The 25,331-nt window shown below is 42.0% G+C and overlaps 1 protein-coding gene across 2 annotated transcripts; it reads left to right on the top strand.

Moving 5' to 3' along the window:
- The first annotated feature begins 4,159 nt into the window (after positions 1 to 4,159).
- On the top strand, positions 4,160 to 25,255 carry LOC117385140 (integrin beta-1-like). 2 transcript variants are annotated; one of them, XR_008649058.1, is made up of 17 exons: positions 4,199 to 4,500; positions 10,901 to 10,964; positions 11,329 to 11,414; positions 12,879 to 13,101; positions 13,744 to 13,914; positions 14,580 to 14,818; positions 15,422 to 15,577; positions 16,590 to 16,685; positions 18,238 to 18,327; positions 18,660 to 18,800; positions 18,989 to 19,191; positions 19,802 to 20,040; positions 20,190 to 20,412; positions 20,491 to 20,723; positions 21,065 to 21,231; positions 21,696 to 22,946; positions 22,983 to 25,255. XR_008649058.1 is itself a non-coding variant. In XM_033982419.2 (16 exons), exons 2-16 carry the CDS (start codon positions 10,901 to 10,903, stop codon positions 21,759 to 21,761), a joined length of 2,397 nt encoding a protein of 798 aa, XP_033838310.1. In that variant the 5' UTR covers positions 4,160 to 4,500; the 3' UTR covers positions 21,762 to 25,255. The 2 variants fall into 2 exon arrangements, 1 of the variants encoding a protein (XP_033838310.1); XM_033982419.2 differs by having other exon boundaries at positions 4,160 to 4,500; positions 21,696 to 25,255.
- The last annotated feature ends 76 nt before the right edge of the window (positions 25,256 to 25,331 follow it).

The following is a 25,331-nucleotide window of genomic DNA, read 5'->3' on the forward strand; positions in this document are numbered from 1 at the left end:
GGAAAAAATCTTACATTTAGAAATATCAGAAAAAACAAAACATCGACCTGTGCTGGAGATTTAATGACCCACTGGGCTAAAAAGTCCATTTATCGGCCCAATATATTGACTAATTGATATATCAGCCTATCTCTAATCTTAGATACTAAACAATACACATAGGGGATTTTGGATCTAGTAACCAGGCCCGGCCCTGTTTAACACAGTGAGACACAAGTAGTTTGAATGTTTCAAAGCTGAATGAGTTTAGACTTATTTAAATCTGGCCTGTGATAATGTCCTGTAATTACACTCTTGTCCACACGGTGTCAGTGTTGCCTTTGGAAAGATGAGCATAAAACCTTTTAAATCAGACCTGTTCTACAAACTGGACTTTTTAGAGTTTTTAACCATGTTACAGTTCTTTCTTGTCATTGTTCCTCTGAAGTTGTATTTGGAGTGATTCATGTTTGAGTAATCTTTATTCTCCTGCGTTCAAGACGCCATGTTGCAGGTCAACCCCCGTTTTCACCTGCACTTGTACACGCCCACTGAGATGCAGTTGCTTCTCCAGTTTTATTTTCTTAATCAGCAACACGTAGAATTCAGATGTGCTGCATAGTTATTTTGGTACAAATGAAAAATAAAATCAGCTGTTCTCTTGTGTAATGTGCAGCTATCCATATGAGGGACCGACAGCATGATGGAGTGCGACGTCAGCTCCCATTGAGCACAGCAGTTTTCTAACACAGAAGTGAGTGGACTTGTTTCTTTTATTAAGGAGTTTTAGGTCAACATTGTGATTTAAAATGTGTAAATTATAACAAAATGATCCACTGGTGTCACAGATTATAACTATAGAGCGACACAGGCACAATGTCTGCGATAAGAACGTTCGTCTCTAATCTCGTGGTGCATTCAGGGCCTGAATAGTGGTGGAAAAAGTACAGCAAATTATACCTTAGTAAAAAAATAAAAATATACTCAATTAAAAGTAAAAGTACTGCTTCCAAATTTGTACTTAAGTAAAAGTAAAAAGTACACATGTATTCAAAGTACAACTTAGTTACGTTTTATCCCAATTTTCGCTGTATTTTAGATCAGTATTTTAAAGAAAACTTGGTCGACTAAACTGAATTAAAATGTTTTAAATCATAATTGGTTTGTTCTCTGAGCTCTGGCCAATCAGAGCAGACGATGCTGGTACACTGTCAGTCAAACGTTTGGACACACCCTCTCATTCAATGTTTCCTTTATTTTTACCACTTTCTACATTACAAGCCCTTTGGAATTATGTAATAAAGAAAAGCAGTTAAATAAATAATCATTTCTTTCATAATTCCATAGGTGGTACTTGATATATTTGATGCCCTCTGAATGTATATAGAATGTCTGTGTAAAGTAGTAAAAATAAAAGACAAAGTAGTGTCTGTGGGTGTGTGAGTTTAGAGAGGAGGATTTGTTTTATATGTATAGTAGTAAAATATCTGCTGCTGCTGCTACATTTGTTTTTGCGCCAGGCAGAGGTGAGGGCAGCTATGTGTTTACACCAGTGCAAGGACCCTTTATAATGTAAATGTAAGCCCACTGTCACCAACTGGGACACATTAAAATCCACCAGAAACTTGTCTAGAATTTCAAAAATCTTGACCTCCCTTATATGTTTGTGTTGTGTTCTTATGACTGTGGTAGTTGTGACACTTTGGATGTTTTCAGTCTGATGTTGATCATATAAACACAAATACAACAGGTCAAGGTGATGAGAGCAGAGTCAGAATGTGTCAAATGTGAAGCACCAATATCTGAGTCAGGAGGCATCCACTGTTGGGGGCCCCAGAGACAAATTCAGCTTAGGGCCCCCTGAAAGCTAGGGCCGGCTCTGATGGTACGAGTGGGACTTGTGCGGTACTCAGACCTGATTAGATTTTAAAATAAACTAAAATGACATGACCAGAACTTTACTCAGTTACAAGTACAAGTACAGGTTTAAAAATCTACTCAAAAAAGCACAGTCATCCCAAAAATTGTACTTAACGACAGTGACATGAGTATTTGTAATGAGCTCCTCTCCAGCCTTGGCCCTGATTCCTCATTTCACACTAAGGATCCTGAGAGGTTTTGTTTTATTAAAATGCTGAATCAGATTTCCAGTGAAATATTGCAGTTTTCATCTGGAGCTGCATTCTGTCTCATTTATATTGGGCTGAACAATACTGCGAAATATTGGCAGGAGTCAGGAGTCTCTCTGGGACCCCTCCCCTCCTCTGGGCCCCTCACACACTCAGACCTGTGTTTTATATAACAGCTGTTTCAGTGACACGCTCTGGTCCGGGCTAAACGTGTCAGGAGCCTTCACACAGACTCCACACACACAGGGTGGCGCCACACATTTTCATTTGGAGGAGCAGTGGAGGTGCTAAGTTCTTCAATGGGGGTATTCACTTAACGTTATGGAGAGAGCAACCCCACCCACTGCCCCCTCCCCTCTGTTCCTCCTGCGTGTTCTGCACCTCCTCTGTTCCTCCTGCGTGTTCTGCACCTCCTCTCTTCCTCCTGTGGTACTCTAGTTGATTTTGTTGCAGTTTCGGTGGTTTTTGTGCCACATCCTGCAGAGTTCACACCAGAGTCACGCTCTACTCTGAGGCTGTAGTTTTCAGAGACTCTTCAAACGTCTGAGGCCTTTTAGGAAGAAAAACAGATGAATAAAAGTCAGATTTTGAGACACAGCAGGTTATAGTGTGGTGTCATTGCATTGGCATTTAGAACATGTTTTGTCAGATGCCCTGCACGGAGAAGTTCATTGGCCTTCATCACTCATTCTGATCATTTCAGCTCAAATTACAGACACACTTGATACTTTGATACTTTGCAGCTGGTGTCATTAACATTCCCTGGGGATTTGATGCTAACTGGAGGCACTGCTCCGTCACAAGATGTTACTCAAGTTAGACTTTAATCTGAGTTTTGTTTTAACTCAATCTGACTACAAAGCACTGTTAAATAAATCCTCCTCAAATAACGTTACAGTCACAAGCTAGCTAGCATTAGCCAACAGTTTTTCAGTTGGTCACTCTCACCTTTTTGTTGTAAATTAAACTCCTAAACAGGACCATGAACACTCTGAAAATGTGATGTTTAAATCCATGTTTTATTTTTTCTTAAGTTTTCAGACAATCTACTGTCTTTTTTGACTGCGCTTGATCATTTGTGCATTGTGTCACCATAGTAACTACTGAATATCCCACCATAGACATAAATTCAGTGCACTAATCTTCATTTATTAAAGGTTCACGATGAAACTTTCATGGTGAAGAGACCACCCCCTGGGATCTATTAAGATGTTGTCACTTTGCCTGGAGCATGGCATTAAAGTCTCTATCTCCATGGAGACAAGCAAATGATCACCAGGCCAAGTTACAGATCAGATCTGTGGAGAGGCGACCCTTCTCGCAGTAACAATGTATGATTTTCAAGGTATTTTGAGCATTAAAAGATATCTATAGATCTATTTAGCCTATCTTCATGAGTAAAATATGTGAGTATAAGTTTTATTCTTCTGTTTTTCTTCCTCCTCTTCTTGTTTTTCCTCTTGTTCTTCTTCTCCTTCCACTTCTTCCTCTTGTTATTCTTCTCCTTCTTCTTCCTCGTGTTCTTGTTCTTCTCCTTCTACTTCTTCTTGTTCTTGTCCTTCTTCTCCCCCTCCTCCTCCTGCTCTTCTCCTTCTTCTCCTCCACCTTCTTCTGCTTCTCCTCCTTCTTCTTCCTCTTTTTTCCTCCTCCTACCTTTCTCCTCCTCCTCCTCCTTCTTCTGCTTCTCCTCCTCCTCCTCTCCCCTTCCTCTTCCTCCCCTCGTCCTCCTCTTCTCCTCTCCATTCCTCTTCTCCTCCTCATCTCTACCTCCTCCTTCTTCTGCTTCTCCTCCTCCTTCTTCTCCTCTTCTTCTCCTCCTTTCCTCCTCCTCTCCCCTTCCTCCCCTCCTCCTCCTCTCGTCCTTCTCTTGTCCTCCTCCTCTCCTCCTCTTCTCCCCTCCTCTCGTCACCTCTTCCTCTCCTCCTCCTGCTTTCCTCCTCTCCTTTCCTCTTCTCCTCTGCTCCTCCTCATGTCCTCCTCCCCCTGTTCTCCTCCTCCTTCTCCTCCTTCACGGTGTTACCTTTAATTTACTCCGGATGTTGGTTCGTTTCGCGCACCAGGACCTCCGGTGTGGGCGGTGTCTGTAGCAGAACAAGAGATCTGTTCAAATGAGTCACTGAAGAGTCTGTCTCCTTCTCCACCGGGAAAAAGACACGTCCAATCCTTTATTTCACTCTTAAATCTCCTCCGTGGACTCACATGGACTGGGCTGATCGAGTTTAGACTTTTAAAACTTGCTCAAAAACAACAAAACCACATTTCTTCGTGTTTGTGGTTGGATTTTACTAAGGAATTAGCCGAGTCTTCAACAAAACTCGTAATCACTGGACTTTTTCTTGCCCAGACGTTTTAAAAACCAGATGTCAGCCTGAACCAAAGATAACTTCATAAGGTAAGAGTGGTTTTAATGTCATTTAGTCAGGTTTTGGTTCAGATTTAAGAGTGTAGCTGAAAACAGTGAGCGGCGCAGGAGGAATGCGTGTCCTCGGGCTAAACTTTGGGTGTGGGGAAAGTAACGGGGAAAAGTGTCAGATTTGCGATGAAAATGTGATTATTAAACAGTTTTATGTCTCTAAAATCCACTTGTGAGCGTCTGTGGGTTATTGTCACGCTTAAAACCCGCCGTTTAAACAATAGAAGAGTCTGTGTCTGGAACTAGGCCACGAAAATGACCCAGTGACTTCACCCAAATGTGTTACTGAGTTAGCCTGACCAATTACTCTACTTTATCACACTTAGACACCATTTTGTAGGTTATTTTGGTGTTTTATAGCGCTTTACCACGTTATAATGTACACATGTTTGACTTTTAGAACATTTAAAGCTTGTTTTTGGGCTACATTTTGAGTTTTTCACGGTTTTGTGAAAGTAATTCGCCATATGTTACTTTTTAGGGGGTGTCCCACTTTCTCTGTCCCGTGTCGAACAAATGTTTTCCAGCGCCAGATTCCTCCACTTTAATGTCCTTATTGTCATTAAAACGTTTTGTATTTGTGTGCTTGTATAATTTTAGACTTTTTATCATAATATTAATGCAGCAACTGTAACATGAAACAGTTTGAAGTTCATTTGTTAACTTGAGTGATGTGCTTTTATGTTTGGGACACACAGGCCAACACTTCCCTGGTCATTCTATTTACTCATGTGTTAAACATTACAGAGGTTAGTTTCCTGGTTTAGAGTTTATATAGCTTTTTAGTTCCTGGCTTAGACACAGTTCAGTCTAACTTTAGTCCTGGTTTAGTTCTAGTTCAGTCCTGTATAAATCTAGCTTTAGTCCCTGGTTCAGTCCTCGTTTCCTCACCTCTTTGTTTAGACTATGTCCTTAACCACAGCAGTCATCTCTTAGGCGTGTGGTCACTTCTCATTTCACTTGGACTTAAATGAGAAGTACTTTTAGGAAACCTCAACACTACTTGTGTCTAACCACACTCACATTCACGAGTGTTAGACCACATCTGGACTTGTCCGTCTCAAATCCTGGTGTAGTCCCTGGTCTAGTCCCTGGCCCCTGTAGGGTCCTGGTCTAACACTGGTCTAACCCCGGTCTTGTTTTGGTCCAGTCCTGGTCTAACCCTGATCTTGTTCTGGTCTAACACTGATCTTGTTCTGGTCTTTAAGTCATATAGTCCATATAAACCTCAGTCTTAAGTCCAGACCACAGTGGTTGACCTCAGCTCTTTGGCTTGGCTCTTCTCCTGGACTCCAGCAGGAGCAGAGTGCAGAATGATACTTGGTTCCTTGTATAGTCCTGATTTAGTTCTGGTTTGCTCCTGATTTATTCCTTGTATAGTATTTGTTCCATCCATCCATTTTCTTCCGCTTTATCCGGGGCCGGGTCGCCGAGGCAGCAGTTTCAGCAGGGAGGCCCAGACTTCCCTCTCCACACACACTTCTTCCAGCTCTTCCAGGAGGATCCCAAGGCGTTCCCAGGCCAGCCGAGAGACATAGTCCCTCCAGCGTATCCTGGGTCTTCCCCGGGGCCTCCCCCCGGTGGGATGTGCCCAAAACACCTCCCTAGGGAGGCGTCCACGAGGCATCCGGAATTGATGCCCGCGCCACTTCAACTGGCTCCTTTCAACGTGGAGGAGCAGCGGCTCTACCTCAAGCTCCTCCCCTGTGACTGAGCTCCTCACCCTATCCCTAAAGGAGCGCCCAGCCACTCTGTGGAGGAAACTCATTTCGGCCGCTTGTATCCGTGATCTTGTCCTTTCGGTCATGACCATAGGTGAGGGTAGGAATGTAGATTGACCGCATCACTGCAGACGCTGCACCGATCCGCCTGTCAATCTCTCGCCCCATCCGTCCCTCACTTGTGAACAAGACCCCGAGATACTTGAACTCCTTGAGGCAAGGATTCTCCACCCACCCGGAGAGGGCAAACCACCTTTTTCCAGTCAAGAACCATGGCCTCGGATTTGGAGGTGCTGATTTTCATCCCAGCTGCTTAGTATAGTACTTGGTTTAAATAGTTAATGCTACATCAGCTCACTGTAGAATCCCTCTAGTTTAACCTGAGCTGGAGACAGGTCAGAATCCTCTGGTGGAGTTTGCTGTGTAACTGTCAGATTGCAGACGTGTGGTCTAGGTGTTCTAGAGTTGGGTTATGATTAATATTTCTTTAATTACTAGGGCTATCCACATTAAACAAAAACTGGCACAAAGTTCAATGTCGTCTCTGAGTTTTTTCTCAATTGCCTCAGAAAGTGGTGCCAACATTCAACCCCAAAGCCATGATTGTTGTCAGTTAATAGGGGAACAAAGGGTGAGTCAGATGGTCAAATGACTGTGATCCTGATAAGGCTCAAGTCTGGATCAAGTATTACTCAACAAGAACTGAGTCAGGAGGTCCTCTGCCTCTGCTCCTCTGGCTCTGCTCCTTTGTTGTAAGGTGAAAGGACTATAAACCATAAGATTACTAAATGACAAGTTTACGGAGCCAATCCCAAAATAATAATAATAAGGTTAAATATTTGTGGAGCACAATTTTGGAGATTTTTCAAAAATAGTGAATCTCCCATAGAGTTATACGTGCCCTACCGTCTGTCTGAGATTATGACAACATCACATTGTAGAACATGAACTCGACCTACACACACACCTATACACAGTGAACATGGCGGCAGTGATGTTAGCCAGTGCAGCTGTGTGTTAAGCATGCTTTTGCCGTTGTTTGAGTCAGGAGCTCAGAACAGAACATGGAAGCAGATGTAAACATGTCCGTACGTGTTTAGATTCTCAACAAGAGCCTCACCTCATAACTACACTTCAGCCAAAGAGCGTCAAGAGGATGCACTGCGCAAACGGGTCCAAGAGCATTTACACACAAGAGACTGAAAACTGAACTTTAAACTCGTCCAAGAAACGCATACCTTTCAGAACATATTCGTAGAGGTCTAAACTACAAGGTTAGCAGCTTTTACACAGAATGACCTCATGGAGACACAGGGAGAGCATCTGACACAGTTTAGGGCTGAACGATTTTGGGACTGGGATGTGTAATTTCTGTTTTAAAAATAGGATTCTGTTCAAAGTTCACATTTGAAACAGGTCCAGAAAAATCGACAAAAAGAGTGAAATCTGAACAGACAAAGTAATACAAAAATCACATTTCAGAACGTGTTTGTACAGATCTAAACTACAGGCAGCTTTTTGCACAGAATAAGGCAGGATATTGTGGTGTTTGTGAGGAAATGATGATATGCTATTTGCGTCCATTCAAATCGTGATTCCGCTTTGATGAATCTCGCTGCTTTGTGTCAGTGCCTAGTTTTAGTTGACCAGTCCACAGCTTGTCGGGCTGTACTTGACCACAGATGTGTTTTGTGTTGTCCAGCCCTGGTAGTGTTAAGTGTTACTTCCCCTGTGACTGAACTCTGAGCTGTGAACAAGAGGAGGAAGAGAGGAACTAAAGAGAGGGTAAGAGAGAGGGAGGAGAGAGAAAGCAAAGAGGGGAGACAGAGGGTGAGAATGAGAGAGAAACAGATATGGAAGGAGGGGAGAGAGGGAGGGGAGAGAGGGAGGGGAGAGAGAGAAAGAAGGGAAAGAGAGAGAGAGAGCGTGGGGAGAGAGGAAGGGGAGAGAGAGAAAGAAGGGAAAGAGAGAGAGAGAGCGTGGGGAGAGAGGAAGGGAAGAGAGAGGGGAAAGAGAGGGAGTGAGGGGCGAGAGGAAGAGGAGGGAGAGCGGAGGTGGTGAGAGGAGAGAGAGGTGGGAGCGGAACAGGGGTGAGTCAGATGATTAGATCACTGTGATCCTGATAAGGTTTGAGTCCGGACCAAGTATTACTCAACAAGAACTGAAATGTGAGTCGGGAGCTCCTGTGGCTCAGCTCCTGTGGCTCAGCTCCTGTGGCTCAGCTCCTGTGGCTCAGCTCCTGTGGCTCAGCTCCTGTGGCTCAGCTCCTGTGGCTCAGCTCCTGTGGCTCAGCTCCTGTGGCTCAGCTCCTGTGGCTCAGCTCCTGTGGCTCAGCTCCTGTGGCTCAGCTCCTGTGGCTCAGCTCCTGTGGCTCAGCTCCTGTGGCTCAGCTCCTGTGACTCAGCTCCTGTGACTCAGCTCCTGTGGCTCAGCTCCTGTGGCTCAGCTCCTGTGGCTCAGCTCTTGTGGCGCAGCTCTTGTGGCTCAGCTCCTCTGCCCCTGCTCCTCTGCCCCTGCTCCTCTGCCCCTGAACTACAGGGTTAGCAGTAAAGGTCGACCAATATGGGTTTTTCATGGCCGATACAATACAGATTGTTTTGAATCCAGAACAACCGATGGCTGATAAGATCTGCTGATATTTTTGGGCCGATTTTGGTAATTTGCCCTATAAATATATGATGTGAATTGAATACTAATGTAAATACTGTTTGTACTTTTTACTGCGCTGCATAATGTAGTTTTGTGTATTTGTAGACATCCGCAACCCTGTTTTTCTTAGTAACCCACAATGGAGCTGTATAACACGGGTAGGGCATCTGACATACGGGTAGGGCATCTGAGACACAGGAGATTGTGATAACATCTGCAGTCTGGAGCTCAGAGGGAAGTGTCCATCATTAAGACTCATTACTGAGCTGTTTCCTTCCATTTTAAACTAAACCACGGAAATCCAACAGTGACGTGTGATCACCCGAGCACAATAAGGTTTATTAAAGTTACATTAATGCAGTTCACTTCAAATTTCACATTCAAAACATCAAAGTCTAAACTCTACACATTTTAAAGGGCCTGTTTTTGTTTTTTCCCCATGTATTTGAACAAAATGTGCCTCAGTACAGACATATTGTATAAGCAGCTCTTGAGGTCAGAGCAGGTCTGCTGTGTTTTGCTGCATCTAAATATAAAGTCTTTTATTGTCTGAGAATCAGGAAATGCATGTTGCGTTTGCATGTTATTTACCATCACATAGTCCTATCGACTAGTTCAGTACATGAGAGGTGGAACAATCAGTTTTGGAGGTTAATATTTATTGTAGGTTTTGTAGATTTTTTTTGTTTTTTATAATGTTAAGGGTGAGCTGTAGAGGGTTGAATAAAACACTTGAGTCACTGTAGATATAAATTAAGTACTAAAGTGTTTCATTCTGCTGGTTATTTAAAGTAGCCTATTAGCTTTTTTAACTATATTGTAGATTTAGAGTCATTTTTTGGGCCATACTTCTGCTTTAGGGTTATTGGGTCAGTGGCACTTCAGTATTCTTGTTTATCGTCTCGATTTTCTTCAGAAAAATATCACACTTCAAAATGTGTTACCGTGACGACAAAGCTCCACTCTGGCCAGAGTTGTGAAAAGCACTTGATATAAAGTGAATGAAGGATTATGTCACTATTGTTTTGTCGCAGGCTCAGTAATAACTAAGGGATGCTACAAGTTAATCAATTAATCACAGTTAATCAATAAGTTGGTTATGAAAACATGTGACAACCATTTCAATAATCGTTATGTATAAACAATGTTATGAGCTGAGAGAAGAGGTTTTAGGGCTCAGACCATAGTCTGTATATATAAATAAACATAGCTAACTTGCTAGCTGCCACTTTCCAAATTGGAAGTGATCATGGGTGCACTTCTGGCTTCAATTCACCCAAAGCTGTCGCCCCCTCTCTGTGTGAATGCTGCAGTGAGCCCCATAATTTTGATCTTAAAATGTTCAGTGTGCATTGATCCACTCTACTTGATCCAGGTGTTTTTATTTCACTGTTTTGTTTGTAAATCAAGACATGAACATTAATACCAGACAAATCAGGCTCCTTCCTTCCCCGAGGTCTCTCCTGCTAGCATTAGCAACCAGTTTGATTGACAGCATCACTCAACGCCTGCCCCCTGCTAAACCAGCTGTGCGTTACCTTCAACAGCCTGGCTCCAGAGTGGCTCTTTGGTTGCTATGATACTCGTGTTTAAAATTCAGCCTCAAATTGGCCCTTGTAACAGCTACTTTTGATGAGCTTCATTTGACTGGAGCCGAACGCTGTGGGTGACGTCACACTCACTGAGTCCACGACAGATGAGAAGTGAGAAGTGAGATGTGTAATGTCATTGTGTTTTTGATGAAAACACTCAGTATGTTCCACCAAGATGTTCTCAAGCAGCTTCTCTTCAGCTCTATCTGGGCACAGTTTTGGAAACATCTCACATTCTCTGCATTTCTTGATCCAAACAACTACTCGAATAATCACTAGATACAGCCCTGTAATAATCATTAAATCGTGATATTCCTTCTGACAGTAATGGTGACACTAAACTCTGATCCTCTGACGTCATCCTCGCCTCTGAGTGCTTTGTAACTGTTTTGTAACTGTTGTGTTTTGTCGTTCCAGATGTTGTTGCGGTTGCTGTGTGTGTCTGTGGCTCTGCTCCTCGGACTCTGTGCAGCTCAGAAAGGTCAGTCCGGACCTCGTTTCTCTCATTTGGTCTCATTTTTAAACACATCCTCATGTTTCAGATTAAACTCATATGTTTGACTTTAGTTTCGTTTCACAGACGTCATGATCTGGAGAGAGGCTTTTTCTAAACTAATTTTGAACAACAGTCATGATTCTGTCTGCTTTTCATTATGCCACCATTTTAAGTTTAGTCCTGGTTTCACAAAAGAATTCAGGCCTGGTTCTGGGCCTGGTTCAGTCCCTACTTTAGTCCCTGGTTCACAGTCCCTGGTCCAATCCCTGGTTCAGTCCTGTTTTAGTCCTGCTTTTAGTTCTTCTGTTCTGACTGTTGTGACTGATGCAGTTTCTCTTTGTTCCTGCAGAGGGCAGTATTTGTATCAAGGCCAATGCTCAGTCATGTGGAGAGTGCATCCAGGTGTCAGAGACGTGCGGCTGGTGCTCCGACGAGGTAAGAACACAATTTCGAAGGAATAAACTCCATACTCAATAGTGATTCCTATACCACAGTGATGATAAAAACACTCTTTCTTCAGACAGTAGAATGTGATTGTCAACATTAAATGGTAGTATTTACTTTTCTATGTGGCCTTATATCTGTGTAATCCCTCAGTCGTCTAGGTAGGCCCCATGGTGGTCCATGGGTGTACATTAGTCTATGTGTCTTGTACTGTTCTGAAGTGGGGCGACAGTGGCTCAGTGGTTGGAGCATTGGTCCCCGAAGGACGGAGGATCGAGCCCTGCTAGGAAAAAGCTGTCGTTGTATTCTTAAGCAAGACACTTCACCCACAAGACACTTCACCCACATTGCCTAGTATGAAATTGTTATTATTATACAGCTCAAGATCATTCTGAAGCTGTTCATGGAAGGTCCATTTCTGTCCTGTGAATGTGACTTTTTTAGTATTTATACCTGTGAAAAATTAGTGTCCAATAGTATCTGTTTTTTGATACTCTTGACAACCCTAGTAAAAACACAGTAATACAAATAGATCCATTTTGAAAGGAGGGCAATGCAATTCAGATAAAAGAAAAATTAAAGTCCTAGGACTAGCCAAGATGCTAATAGGTGTGAAACCATTAGGGGCTTGAATGACTATGCCAAGTAGGACTCAGGCACAGTTAGTGTAGCACAATAGACCTGCAAACAGAAACAATAGGCAAGGCAAGTTAAGTTAATTTGTATAGCAAAATTCATACACAAGGTAATGTCAAAGTGCTTTACAGAATATGAAAGACATGATGAATATTTGCGATTATTTCTGTTTTGATTTGTTGTATTGTGATTTTAATAAGATTAACATTAAAGGAGAAAAGTGCAGAATAAAAACCTTTCAGTCATATGCACAGATAAACAGAATCCTTTTGACCCTGGATTTAAACATTGTCAAAGTAGAGGCCTGTCCCACTAACATGTGGGAGATGTTCTTTGGTGCTGGTCCATGTAGAGACTTGTTCACACAGAGCTGCTTTAAAGTCTATTCTCTGAGCCACAGGAGCCAGAGACCTGAGCACAGGACTGATGTGTTACAGTTAGCTTTTTAATATTTTTCCTGATGCAATTATTTTGTAGAAGACAATTTACAGCCCAAATCTGTTTTAGAATAGAATTGCACAAAATTAAAAAGAACAAAATCTTGTTGTACGTGTAGTTTAGACCTCTACAATCATGTCCCTGTGTGTCAGATGCCCTCCCTCTGTCTCCATGGAGTCTTATTCTCTGTAAAAGCTGCTCTTCCTGTAGTTTCGACCTCTACAATGACACGGCATTGGATTCTTGGATTAGGTTAAAGTTCAGAGTTCAGTCTTCAAATCTAATGGCAATAAAATCACAATTCAATGTTTTCCTAAAATTGTGTTTCACCCAATGCAAAAGTCAAGCTGCAGATTCTTTAATATTTTGTTCTATTTGCAGAATTTCCTGAGCGTTGGTGAGGCTAAATCCGCTCGCTGCGATGACCTCCAGTCCCTCTCGGAACGCCACTGCCCTCCAGGGAAAATCGAGAATCCGCGAGGAAGCACCAAGATCGACAAGAACCAACCAGTGACCAACCGCAACAAGGAATCCACTGAGAAGCTCAAGCCTGAACAGATCACCCAAATCCAGCCACAGAAACTCACACTCACCCTCAGATCTGGTACAACCACACACTCTGGACTATAGTTCTATGGATAACAGTGCAGATGATAGAATTTGACATCAGTTATTGTGTTTCAGTTCTGGTTTAGGCCCTGGTTTAGTCATACCATTGGGACTAAACCAGTGAGGTAGGAGGGCGCTAGGCCATGCAAACACTTAAAGGGTAAATAAAATAATTTTGAGATCAACTCTAAAGCACACCAGATGCCAATGGAGCGCAACTAAAATGGGTGAGACGCTCTTGTGTTTTGCAGGTTCCAGTTAAGAGTTGAGCCGCTGAGTTTTGGACACGTTTGGCTGACAGCAAACAGCGGTGTAACCATTTCAAAATGTTCTGCTGACAGAGAGTTTTAGATCAGGGTCCATTTTCACATCCAAGTTTGACACAACTGGCTTTACCAAAAGATTTAGTCCCAGTTTTAGTCCCAGTTTTAGTCCCAGTTTTAGTCCCAGTTTTAGTCCCAGTTTTAGTCCCAGTTTTAGTCCCAGTTTTAGTCCCAGTTTTAGTCCCAGTTTTTACCGTTATCTAGTTAAGTTCCACTCAACACTAGTTTTTGTTCGACCCCCGATTTTGCCCCTGCTTTGGCCTCGTTGTGATGAACCCATTATATTCTTAAACTTATATACCTAATTTTTTCAGGAGAGCCTCAAACCTTCTCTCTGAAGTTCAAGCGTGCCGAGGACTACCCCATAGACCTGTACTACCTCATGGACCTGTCCTTCTCCATGAAAGACGATCTGGAGAACGTCAAGAACCTGGGGACTGATCTCATGAAGGAGATGCAGGCCATCACCACAGACTTCAGGATTGGTGAGAAACTATTTCTTTCTCTCTTTGGTTATAAGAACAGAGAGGAGAAGGGGGTATTATGCATTTTTTTTTTCAGAGCTTTCTACCATGTCATAATGTTGTTCCAGATGAATTGCACCATTTTTCCCATGTGTCTGAGCAAAATGTGTCTTGTCTCAGTACAAATATATTATATAAGCAGCTCCTGAGGTCAAAATAAGTCTCTTGTGTTCTAAAGCGTTTTATTGTCCAAGAATCAGGAAGTGCACTGATAGAATGCTATTTAATATTGGCTTTTATGTGACGGCAAAACTCTGCTCTGGTCTCAGACTTGTGAAAAGTGCTTATAAACTCATCAAGGTGAATAAATATGATGCTTAGAATGCATAAGCTAAGTGAGGAATAACGCTGGACCACTGCAAACCATTTAAAATGAATGTGTTGTTTTTTTTGGTGGACTAAAGACATGCTGCCGATTGTTTGATTGACTAAAAAGGGGTAGTGGCAAAAACTCCTAGCTTCCTAAAAAAAATTTCTGGGTAAAGACCTGCCTTTTTGCAAATAAATACCAAAACCTTAAGCTAACTCACTCACTTCTCCTTTCTGCTGTTGTGCCATATAAATCCAAAATCACGATTATTATTCTGAGTCACTCCTTCCCGTCTTCCTTCCCTTGTCGTCTGCAGGTTTTGGTTCTTTTGTGGAGAAGACGGTGATGCCGTACATCAGCACGACTCCTGCACGCCTCATAAACCCCTGCACCGGGAACCAGAACTGTACCAGCCCCTTCAGCTACAAGAACGTGCTCAAACTCACAGACAGAGGAGATGAATTCAACCGCCTGGTGAGCCAACAGCAGATCTCCGGCAACCTGGACTCTCCGGAGGGCGGGTTCGACGCCATCATGCAGGTGGCAGTCTGTGAGGTGAGAGAACAGGACTGAATCAGGGAGTGAATGTCGGACTGAATCAGGGACTGAATCGGGGACTGAACCTGGACTCTCTGGAGGGGGGTTCGACACCATCATGCAGGTAGCAGTGTGTACGGTTATGAGCTAGGACAAGGACTGGGACCGGGATTAGGACCAGGACTGGGATGAGGACTGCCCCCATTTAATGTTAATATGCATGGGATGGGGACCAGGTGTTTTTAAAAACAGTACTGAATGGACTCTGTGCCTCAGATGCATGACTAGGCTTCACGCCTGAGAGCTTGAGCTGTGTAGAGCTTTTGTGCATGTGTTACTGATTGCATACAGCAGGTGGCAACATGTTTCTTTGAAAAAGTGTCATATTAAACACTTTTTCTTGGAGCACGGAGCGTAGTCATGCATCTACAGCACAGAGTCCATTTGGTTCTGATTTTAGAAACACCCCCCTTTTAGAAATGTGCTTAGCCACTGAGACTTGACCGGGAGTCAGTCGAGACTAAAACCATCCGGGATACAGTCAGATGGAAGGGCATCTGACACACAGGGATATAATTGGGATGGGAGGGCATCTGACACATTTTCTTCTTTTTCTCACAGGAGCAGATTGGTTGGAGGAATGTCACGCGGCTCTTGGTCTTCTCCACAGACGCTGGGTTCCATTTTGCCGGAGACGGAAAACTAGGCGGGATCGTGCTTCCCAATGACGGGAAGTGTCACCTGGAGAACAACATGTACACCATGAGCCACTACTACGTACGGGATTATGATTATATAAACCAGAAACATTTAAAAAACGGCTTAAAAATTGACTTTTCTACCACGTTGTTCCCTCATCAAAAACATGTCTGAAAAGATTTTAGATGTCATCCTTGCATGTTTGAATAATCTAACTGTGAAGAGGGTTCAAGTAGGGCCAAGGAGAGATCGGTAGGAGTACAAGCCTGTACAAGGCTCTGCCCACAAGCCTATGTCACCCATTCTCCCACACAACAATTTTACACAAATGTATAAAAGCGTGATACAAAACAATACACTATGACTTCACAATCCTGATGCAGCAGTTTTATAAATGTTAACATTAACGTTAATACATTGTTTTGGCAAATGTAGAACTTTCAAAACGATAAAAGGTAACATGGTGATCTAAAGATGTTATGTGTTAGCAGTTAATACCTCATAGACATAAAATCCCCCGTCTTTAACATTGGAGAGAAGAGTGGAGTCTATAAGCTAAAAGGGCTGAACCATAGAACAAAGTGTACTCTATGTTATGTAACTATTAGTGCCAGTGGTGAGTAATGACATTTTCTTCTGTACAAGCTCAAAACACTAAATCTGAAATGTGAAAGAATAACTATAAAATCTACAACTCTGCTAAATATTTAGTTTGTACCTGGCATCTGAAACCAGTGAACAGTTAAACTACAGGGACACTGCAGACACACTCACCTTCATCACTGATGCAGACTTTGAATCAGACACAGATGAACCAAACCTGTCTCTCCTTAAACATCATGTTTCTGACTCTGTGAGGAAATGATTATTATTGTGAGGTGAAAACAACAGCTCCACGGACAAAAATGAGACGATAAAAACAAAGGAAGCACATATTTAGCCTGCTGTTTTGCCCATAGTTCTGCCTCAGTGTCACTCTGTCGAATGTTGAGGGACATTTTTCAAAATAAAATGATGTCAGTGGAGAACCTCTCTACCTGACATTAAACTGGGTTACAGGGTTTTAAATGTGATGGTGTTTGTGTTTCAGGATTACCCCTCCATTGCTCACTTGGTGCAGAAACTGAGTGACCACAACATCCAGACCATCTTCGCCGTGACAGAGGACTTCCAGCCCGTCTATAAGGTCTGTCCCCTCTTTGTCGTCTGTCTATACCAGTGGTTCTCAAATAGTTTGGTGAGATACCGGGGGGGCGCGTATGACTCCGCGTATGACACTGTAGTACTGTACGCAGCGCGCACGCAGCGCGCACGCAGCAAAGAGCAGGAGAGAGCGAACAGATCGTGACACAGGGCAGTGAACACTTTTGCTAAAGAGACACTAATGGAAAACATTTTAACAGGGATGAAAAGAAAGGTGGAGATAGACGGAGGTAAAGTCACCCGAAAAATAAGACGAGGAAGTCTCATGAAGCGTATTTAGCACTTGGCTTCACCATGACTCCGGTGGGACACGTGGACAGACCGGTGTCTGCTGTGTCTGAAAATGTTGGCAGCGGACAGTATGAAGCCAAATAAGTTAAAGCGCCACCTCATTACACCTCAGTCACGCTGATAAGATGCTGGAGTTTGTTCAGCGTAAACATGCCAAATATTGCCAACAATCATCCCGCTTTGTAAATGTCACTTAAAGCAACAAGCACCGAGCATCATATACGGTGACGTACCAAATTGCTAAATTACTTGTTTTAATTTGATATTTATTAAATTTTAATGTATTATTTTGATATTTATTTAATTTAAATTTATTCATTTGATGTTTATTTAATTTTATTTTTTTATTTGATATTTAATTAAATTTCATTATATCATTTACGGTAATTTCTTTTATTTTTTCAGGGGGAGGGGGGCGCGAAATTTTTTCTTCTTTATAGGGGGGGCATGATAGAAAATAATTGAGAAGCACTGGTCTATACTGTCCTGTACCCGCCTCGGGCCCAAAGAGGGTAAAATAAACTCTCTCTGACTACCCTCCCCTGCTCCTCTGTCCCTCGCTTCTGCATTCTCTGACCTCTCTGTTTCCTTGTTGGTGGCCCAGACAGTACTTCTTTGGAAAAAAAATTCTTGAGTAAATATTTCACTTATTGCCTCTATTAATCAATAAGGGACTGATTAAAGTTTAAATAAAGTTACTCTATATATTATTAAGTGTTATTTTTAATACCAATTTATTGCTCAGTTTCATTTACTATGGGGAGGCCAGTATAGTCTCCTTTATCGAAACTTTGCAGCTGAGGTCATCAACATGGGGGTCATTCCTGGGAGTGTGATGCTAACTGTAGACACTGCTTTGTCTGAGGCTTTGTTAGACTTTATGGTCAGATTGTGTTAAAACAAAGATTGGATTAGAGAACTGACTTAGCTGGAACTACAACAGGTGAGCTGATTTGTGCTGTGAAACAAGTCCCATTCAAATAACATTACAGTCACAAGCTAGCTAGCATTAGCCAACAGTTTTTCAATTAGGCACGCTCACCTTTTGGTTAAAAATCTTGCCTAACTGGGACAATTAGACTATCTTAAAACTTTGTTGCTGTACCTGCTCATGTATGCATTGTGTCACCATGGTTACTGCTGAACATTCCGCCATACACATATATGTGGAACACCCCCAGTGTGCAAATGGTTAAGTAATGGGGAAACTCTGTTGTATAACCCAGTCTGTGATTCTCTTGCAGGAGCTGAAAAATCTCATACCAAAGTCAGCTGTGGGAACTTTGTCCTCCAACTCCTCAAACGTCATCAAACTGATCATCGACGCCTACAATGTGAGTCTGTCCTCTGATAGGCCGACGCAGCTCGAGTCTGTCCCCTGATAGGCCGACGTAACGTTCGGCTGTTCTTTGAGAGCAACTGTGGCTACAGTAGTATCACCACCACCAAGTGTGGAGTGAATAATGCCAGACATTGTTAAGCGGCTTGTTTAAGGATAAACAATAATGCATTATCATCATTACTGTAAATACAAAACACTGGCATTTCTCCATAAGGACAGTAAAATCTACTTTAATTCCAATTACTGAAGTATTACAATCACACAAAATACTGAGTTATGCCTCCTGGAGTTTTCAAATTTCTTAAACTCTCTGTCTGTGTCCAGTCGCTGTCATCGGAGGTGATCCTGGAGAACAGCAGACTGCCTGAAGGCATGTCCATTTCCTACAAGTCCCACTGTAAGAACGGAGCCGAAGGAACTGGAGAGAATGGACGCAAATGCTCCAACATCTCCATCGGTGACGAGGTACAGAGGAGGACAAGGCGTCCTCTGCATCCTTTACTCCATCTGACCCGCTCCTCTACTCCATCTGACCCTCCTCTGCTTCTCCGACCCTCCTTTGCTCCTCTGACCCTCCTTTGCTCCTCTGACCCTCCTCCGCTCCTCTGACCCTCCTCCGCTCCTCTGACCCTCCTCTGCTCCTCTTGCTGCAGGTGACCTTTGACATCTCCATTGCGGCTCAGAAGTGCCCAGAGCACGGGAAGTCAGAGGTGATAAAGATCAAACCTCTGGGCTTTAACGAGGAGGTGGAAGTGGTTTTGAACTTCATCTGTGAGTGTGAGTGTTCTCTTGGCGGAGAACCTCAGAGCGAGAAGTGCCATGAAGGAAACGGGACCTTCGAATGCGGAGCCTGCAAGTACGTAGAGAGGAGGAGGAGCATCTGACATTGAGGGGTGGGGGGGTGGGGGACACAGAGTAATGCCCTTTATTCATGTGTTCAAATATCTGCTATGAGTGTGGTTTGGACCTGTCTACAACTAACTACAGGGCTGTTTACAGGGCTTTGGACGTTAAAGTTCTTACATAGTGTCATAGTTTTGTACATGTACAATATATAGTATATATTATATATATATTTGTATTTATTTTAACTGGTCACAACATGTGTTGCTTATGAGAGGACTGATTCCAACACACCGCTGGAGGGTTAACCTGGCCAAAAGGAACACTCGCGATTTTTGTGAGTTCACAGAAGTCGGCGCCGAACTAACCAAAGTTCCACTGTTCGACCAATCAGTGTGAAGTATTTTTTGAACGTTCCAATCATTGGCTCCCATTTCTTTCAGCGAGAGCCGTCCCAGACTGATAGAACTCAATTGAGAGGGCCACACATCAGTCTAGTGAGAGCCAGGTTACAGCAGGGTGCCACCTACTGATAAAAATACTAGTTGTAGTTTTAAACTACTAGATTTGTTGTGTGTCAGATGAGTTCAATCCCCCCTCCTCTTGTGTCTGTCATGTTTCAGGTGTAACGAGGGGCGAATTGGGCGTCTCTGTGAGTGCAGCAAAGATGAGGTCAGAACCGAAGACCTGGACGCAAACTGCCGAAAAGACAACGGCACCGACATCTGCAGCAACAACGGAGACTGTGTGTGTGGAACGTGTGAGTGCAAGAAACGAGAGAACCCAGCGGAGGTCTACAGTGGAACGTACTGCGAGTGTGACAACTTCAACTGTGACCGCTCCAACAATAAACTGTGCGGAGGTAAGTACAGGAGACGTGAGGAGATGGTCAGAGGAGCAGGAGTTATAATCTGGTTTGCCATAGTTTCAGTCAATGGTTTGTTTTTGCTAGGTTTAATACAAATATTAATTTCTCTTTCTATTTCTCCTCCCTCTCTCTCTCTGGTCCAGGACACGGGCGGTGCGAGTGCAGGAAGTGTATCTGTGATGCTAACTTCACAGGCAGTGCGTGCGACTGCTCTCTGGACCGGACTTCTTGTTTGGCTAAAAACGGTCAGAGCTGTAACGGCCGTGGTACCTGTGAGTGTGGCATCTGCAAATGCACTGACCCCAAGTTCCAGGGTCCCACATGTGAACTGTGTCCCACCTGCCCTGGAGTGTGCGCCGAACACAAGTGAGGAGGACGGCATCTGAGGCAGGGGGAGGGATTGCGTTTAGTGCCAGATGTTTGAACCCTGTATTCTTTTCACAGGGACTGTGTTCAGTGCCGGGCGTTTGAGACGGGGGAGAAGAAGGAGACGTGTGAGCGTGACTGTAGTTACTTCTCCATGATTAAAGTGAAGGACCACAGCCGCCTGCCTCAACCCACAGACCAGAGCTTCCCCCTGACCCACTGCAAAGAGCGAGACCACAACGACTGCTGGTTCTATTTCACCTACAGCGTCGACAACAACACCAAGGAGGTGTATGTGGTCGAAAAACTGGGTGTGTAAAAGTACTACTGCTGCTACAAGTACTGACCGAAAGATTGAAATATGAACAGACTAATGCATACTAATACAAGAATCACATTTCAGAACATGTTAGACCTCATAGACAGACAGGAAGGTCATCTGACACACAGCGACACTTTTAAGAACATGCTTGTACAGATCTAAACTACAGAATAAGACAGAACATTTTGTTGTCGTGGAGGAAATTACGGTACTTCAAACACTGCAGCCTGTAATTTGCTGATTGCGTCCATTCAAATTATTTTTCAATTTGATCGTGATTAATTTTGTAGCACTATGGCTCTTACATATTCCTGTTTTTGGATCCTCCAGAGTGCCCTCCTGGCCCGGACATCATTCCCATAGTCCTGGGAGTGGTCGCTGGGATCGTGCTCATCGGTTTGGCCCTGCTCCTCATCTGGAAGCTCCTCATGATCATCCACGACAGACGCGAGTTTGCCAAATTTGAGAAAGAGAAGATGAACGCCAAATGGGACACTGTGAGTACTTCAGAGCAGGCCGGGTCTACACTCTGGGTTTTGGCCCTGGTTTTAGTCCACGGCTTTAGTTCTTATCAAACATATGGCAGCTTTTGTTTTTAGAAGTAATTTATGACCTGAAATTTAGAAAGTAAAAAAAAAAAGATTTCAGATATATTTTTATTTTAAAGATTGCTATAACTATCCTGGTGTGCGGTTCATTACCTGCTTGTCTCCATGGAGATTGAGAATTTTAATGCCATACTGTGGAAGATTTCAAGCAAGTGGCAGAAGTTACGTAATGCACCGTTTTAAAGTTGCATTATAGCCACAAGTTACTAATAATTAGCTGCAAAGTAAAAACATCTTAATATTTATGGTTAACACAAATGTCCACTGCTGGGCTCCATGTTCTTAAACCTCTATAGTTTGCTTGTTTACCCGAGCTTCAAAATGGCTTCTCACTCCTGTCTCCATCTTTTCAGGGAGAGAATCCGATCTACAAGAGTGCAGTGACGACTGTGGTCAACCCCAAATATGAGGGCAAATGATAGACCGCGGCTGCTCTTCTGTTTGACACTGTAAAAATCTGAACACAATACACTGCAAAAAATGAACATCTACAGGAGCAAAAAGGACTGGTTTTGAGTAGTGCTGAGTACTGACTGGTTTACTTATCACTGTGTTTCAGATGACATCACAACATTCTGTAGGTCAATAATATTTAATACAGATGGGGACACAAAATGAATCCTGTTCAAATGTAGGTTTGTGTTGCAATACAGTGAGTCTAGTCACTGATAGAAATGATAAGGTTCAACATTTCTGAATTTAAGTTTTGCATATTTCTCTGCAAAGTACAATGTAATCAACAGGGAAAACTGTATAACATCACATTCTACAATCTGAAAACCACTCATTCATTATCAGGCCCAAGTCAAATTTTTAACCAGCATTCTCTTCCACAGGCATGGGGCTGTGCAATACACGGAATGGTTGCTCCAATTAACTACAAAAATGGCCCACTGAAACGTACATAATTCCTTTTCCAATTTTATTTTCCTAATCAGTGATGTACGTAAGATTCGACAGCGTTGCGTAGTCATTTTGGTACAAATGAAAAAAAAAATCTGCTTCTCTCTAGTGTGATGTACAACTATTCATAGGAGGGGCCGACAGCATGTGCCGCTTTCTAACATGGAAGTCAGTGGACTTGTTCCTTTTATTAAGTTGTTTTAGATCAATATTGCGATATAAATGTCTAAATTATAACATAATGATCTATGGGTGTCATCCATTATAACTATAAAGCAGATACAAGCCCAATAGGACTGATTTGGCTCATTCTGCCCCAAAAAAGCCACAGATCTGATCCAAAATGGCTTTAAAACAGAAATCACTAAACATTCATCAAAGTCAATTCTTCCTCTGCAGGTGCACGTTTGACAGTAAATGAGTTTCAAATCGTGGTTGTTCTATTGTAATCAAATTAAGATTAATATTATGAATTGTAATGGTGTAAACTCCTTTAGATACTCATTTTATGCAGTGTGAATTCTATAATGGTGCCTTGACTCCAGCGCACCCAGCCACTGTCTTTTAACTAGTTGTTTTTTGTTTTTTTTTAAGCATTTTGTAATTTGTACAGTTTTTTTAGGGTTGGGAGGGGAATCTGTTTTTGATTATAATTATGCACTGCAAAAATGTCCATATTGTTCAAATGACTTCAGATCAGTGTAACTTGACTGAGTATATTAAGGAAATGTTTATAGTAATACCAACTGTTTCTTAGACAATCTTTATTTAGGAAATTACTTGGACACATAGGCTCACACTCTACAATATAATATACAATATACGAAGAGGAAAAACTATATGGTAACACAATTCAAAATAATTAAGAGGGCATGTTATGCAAAATTTACTTTTTGTAGCTTTCTACCATGTTATAACGTTGTTCCCTCATCAAAAACATGCATGAAGAGGTTTTAGATGTCATTTGTATGTTTGAGTAATCAAGCGATCTCTCCCGGGCACTATTTGAACCCTCCTTAGGGTTCACTGTATGATCCTGTACAAGGCTCCGCCCACAGGTCTACATCACCCACGCTCCCACACAACAATTCTCCATAAATATACAAAAGCATGATACAAAACTGTACACAGCAACTTGACAAACCTGATGTGATGTGCAGTAGTTTCTTTAGCGGGATGCAGCTGATTGTGCTGTGACAGTGCTCTGAAGGGAATGACTTGAGCATCAGGAATGAAAGTGAAACTTATAAAACTTATGTTCTTCTGGGTGAATATAGCATTTTCAAAACAAAAGGTAACATATTGATCTAAATTAGCAGTTAATACCCCATGGAAATGTAATACCCCTTCTGACTTATGAAGATGGTGGTTGTAATGCATAAAATGATGTGCAAGTGGACCAGGAATATGACAAAATGTACAGTGAATTCAAGTAATTGATGCTTTTTGTCTAAACTTCATATTTTAAAATGAAGTCATTTGAACTCATTTGGATACCCTTTTTTTTTTTACAGTGCAGCTGTGCCTTTTTATACATTTAAAGCCATCAGTGTTTTTAGAGTGATGTTGATGAAAATGTAATGCCAAATAATTGTTTTGTTGTGTACGTTTGGGGTGTTTTGTCCCGGTGTATCAGGGCCACAGTCAGCTATACATTTTAAAGGAGTTGAGGCTTTTCTAGTATCTTTGACTCTCAGATGTAAACCAGTTTAGCTCAAGTTGATAAAGAAAAGCATATTTCCAACTAGGGCTGCAAGATTAATCACAATTAGCAAAGACTGTGCCATCATTTCTTCCACAAACAAAATCTCCGGTCTTATTCTGTATAAAAACTGCTGACCCTGTAGTTTAGATCTGTACAAACATGTTCTGAAATGTGATGTGTTAGTTTGTCAATTCATATTTCAGCCTTTGTCAATTCTTCTGGATGTGTTTAAAATGTGAACTATGAACAGAAATTGTAAATCCAATCGCAGTCGCAAGTAGATATTTTTTACCAAAGAGTTCAGACTTATTTCCATCTGATTTCGAGGCAGAGCGCATTAGTCATGACACACACCACCAAGCTTCTTTCAATAGGTTATACTTGTGGCCAAATACACCAGTGCAGTTTTTTCCATAATTTCTTTTAGCTTTTATTCCATTGTTGCACCAAAAGTTTGTTTCACCGTGACATGTGCAAAGCCAAGTTTAAACGAACTGAACAGCCAACCACAATGCATCTTTTAAATAATGTGTGTTTCTATATAACTCAGGTTTTATGCATTTAATTTGTTAGCAATTTTGTGCTTATTTTGTATGGTATGTACAGAAAATGAATTGTGTAATGTTTAAGTTTGAGCAGGTAGAGCAGAAAATGGGACTCACTAATGATAAAATGTCAAATATGGTTAAAATGACCAGAATTAGGAATATTCATTTAATCTTAATATTAACCTGTTGATTGGTTTTCTGTAAGTATTTTGCCTTTTTTTTAACTTCACTCTTAGGTATTTTTGACTGGTTTGATGTTAACTTTGTCACAGCAAAAGTGCATTTAGATGCTCTAGACTTGCCTTTTTTTACTCCAGCTGCAGTTAAGATTGAAATAATTGTATCTATGCAAAGTGAAAACTAGTCAAAATATTCTTGAGACCCCATAATCTAAAATGAGAAAAAAGTGCCTATTAATATTCTAAATTCTAGCCATTTTAACTGTTGATAAATCGTGTGGTGCATTCCAGAGTTGAGTGACAAAGAGGACAAAGTTATAATGCCAAATATTCACAATCCTGCCTTAATGTTATGTTAATTTCCTTGTTTTTATTGTTTGTGATTATAGAATTCTGATACATTTTGAGTGTCCTTTTAATTCAAATGTCATAGGAATCGGGTTAGGATCATTTCATTTAGAATAGAAAAATCTGCACGTTTTTACCACTGTTTTAAAGTGCCTTTACCGTCACCAGAGCCACATTTACAACTGTTTGGATTTATTTATTGAATAAAACTCACCCCAGTGTCTATAAAACGTGTGCTCAGTTCATTTCATATTTTCATAAAAATACGTACTGTTTGACCAACATTATTAGATAGATAGATAGATT

This window comes from Periophthalmus magnuspinnatus, chromosome 17, assembly GCF_009829125.3.
Source record: "Periophthalmus magnuspinnatus isolate fPerMag1 chromosome 17, fPerMag1.2.pri, whole genome shotgun sequence".
NCBI lineage: Eukaryota > Metazoa > Chordata > Actinopteri > Gobiiformes > Gobiidae > Periophthalmus > Periophthalmus magnuspinnatus.

Coding starts and splice junctions, on each gene's coding strand:
- LOC117385140 (XM_033982419.2), top strand. CDS start 10,901: ATGTTGTTGCGGTTGCTGTGTGTGTCTGTGGCTCTGCTCCTCGGACTC. Junction 13,102..13,743: donor CACACTCACCCTCAGATCTG/GTACAACCACAC, acceptor TAATTTTTTCAG/GAGAGCCTCAAACCTTCTCT. Junction 13,915..14,579: donor CACCACAGACTTCAGGATTG/GTGAGAAACTAT, acceptor TGTCGTCTGCAG/GTTTTGGTTCTTTTGTGGAG.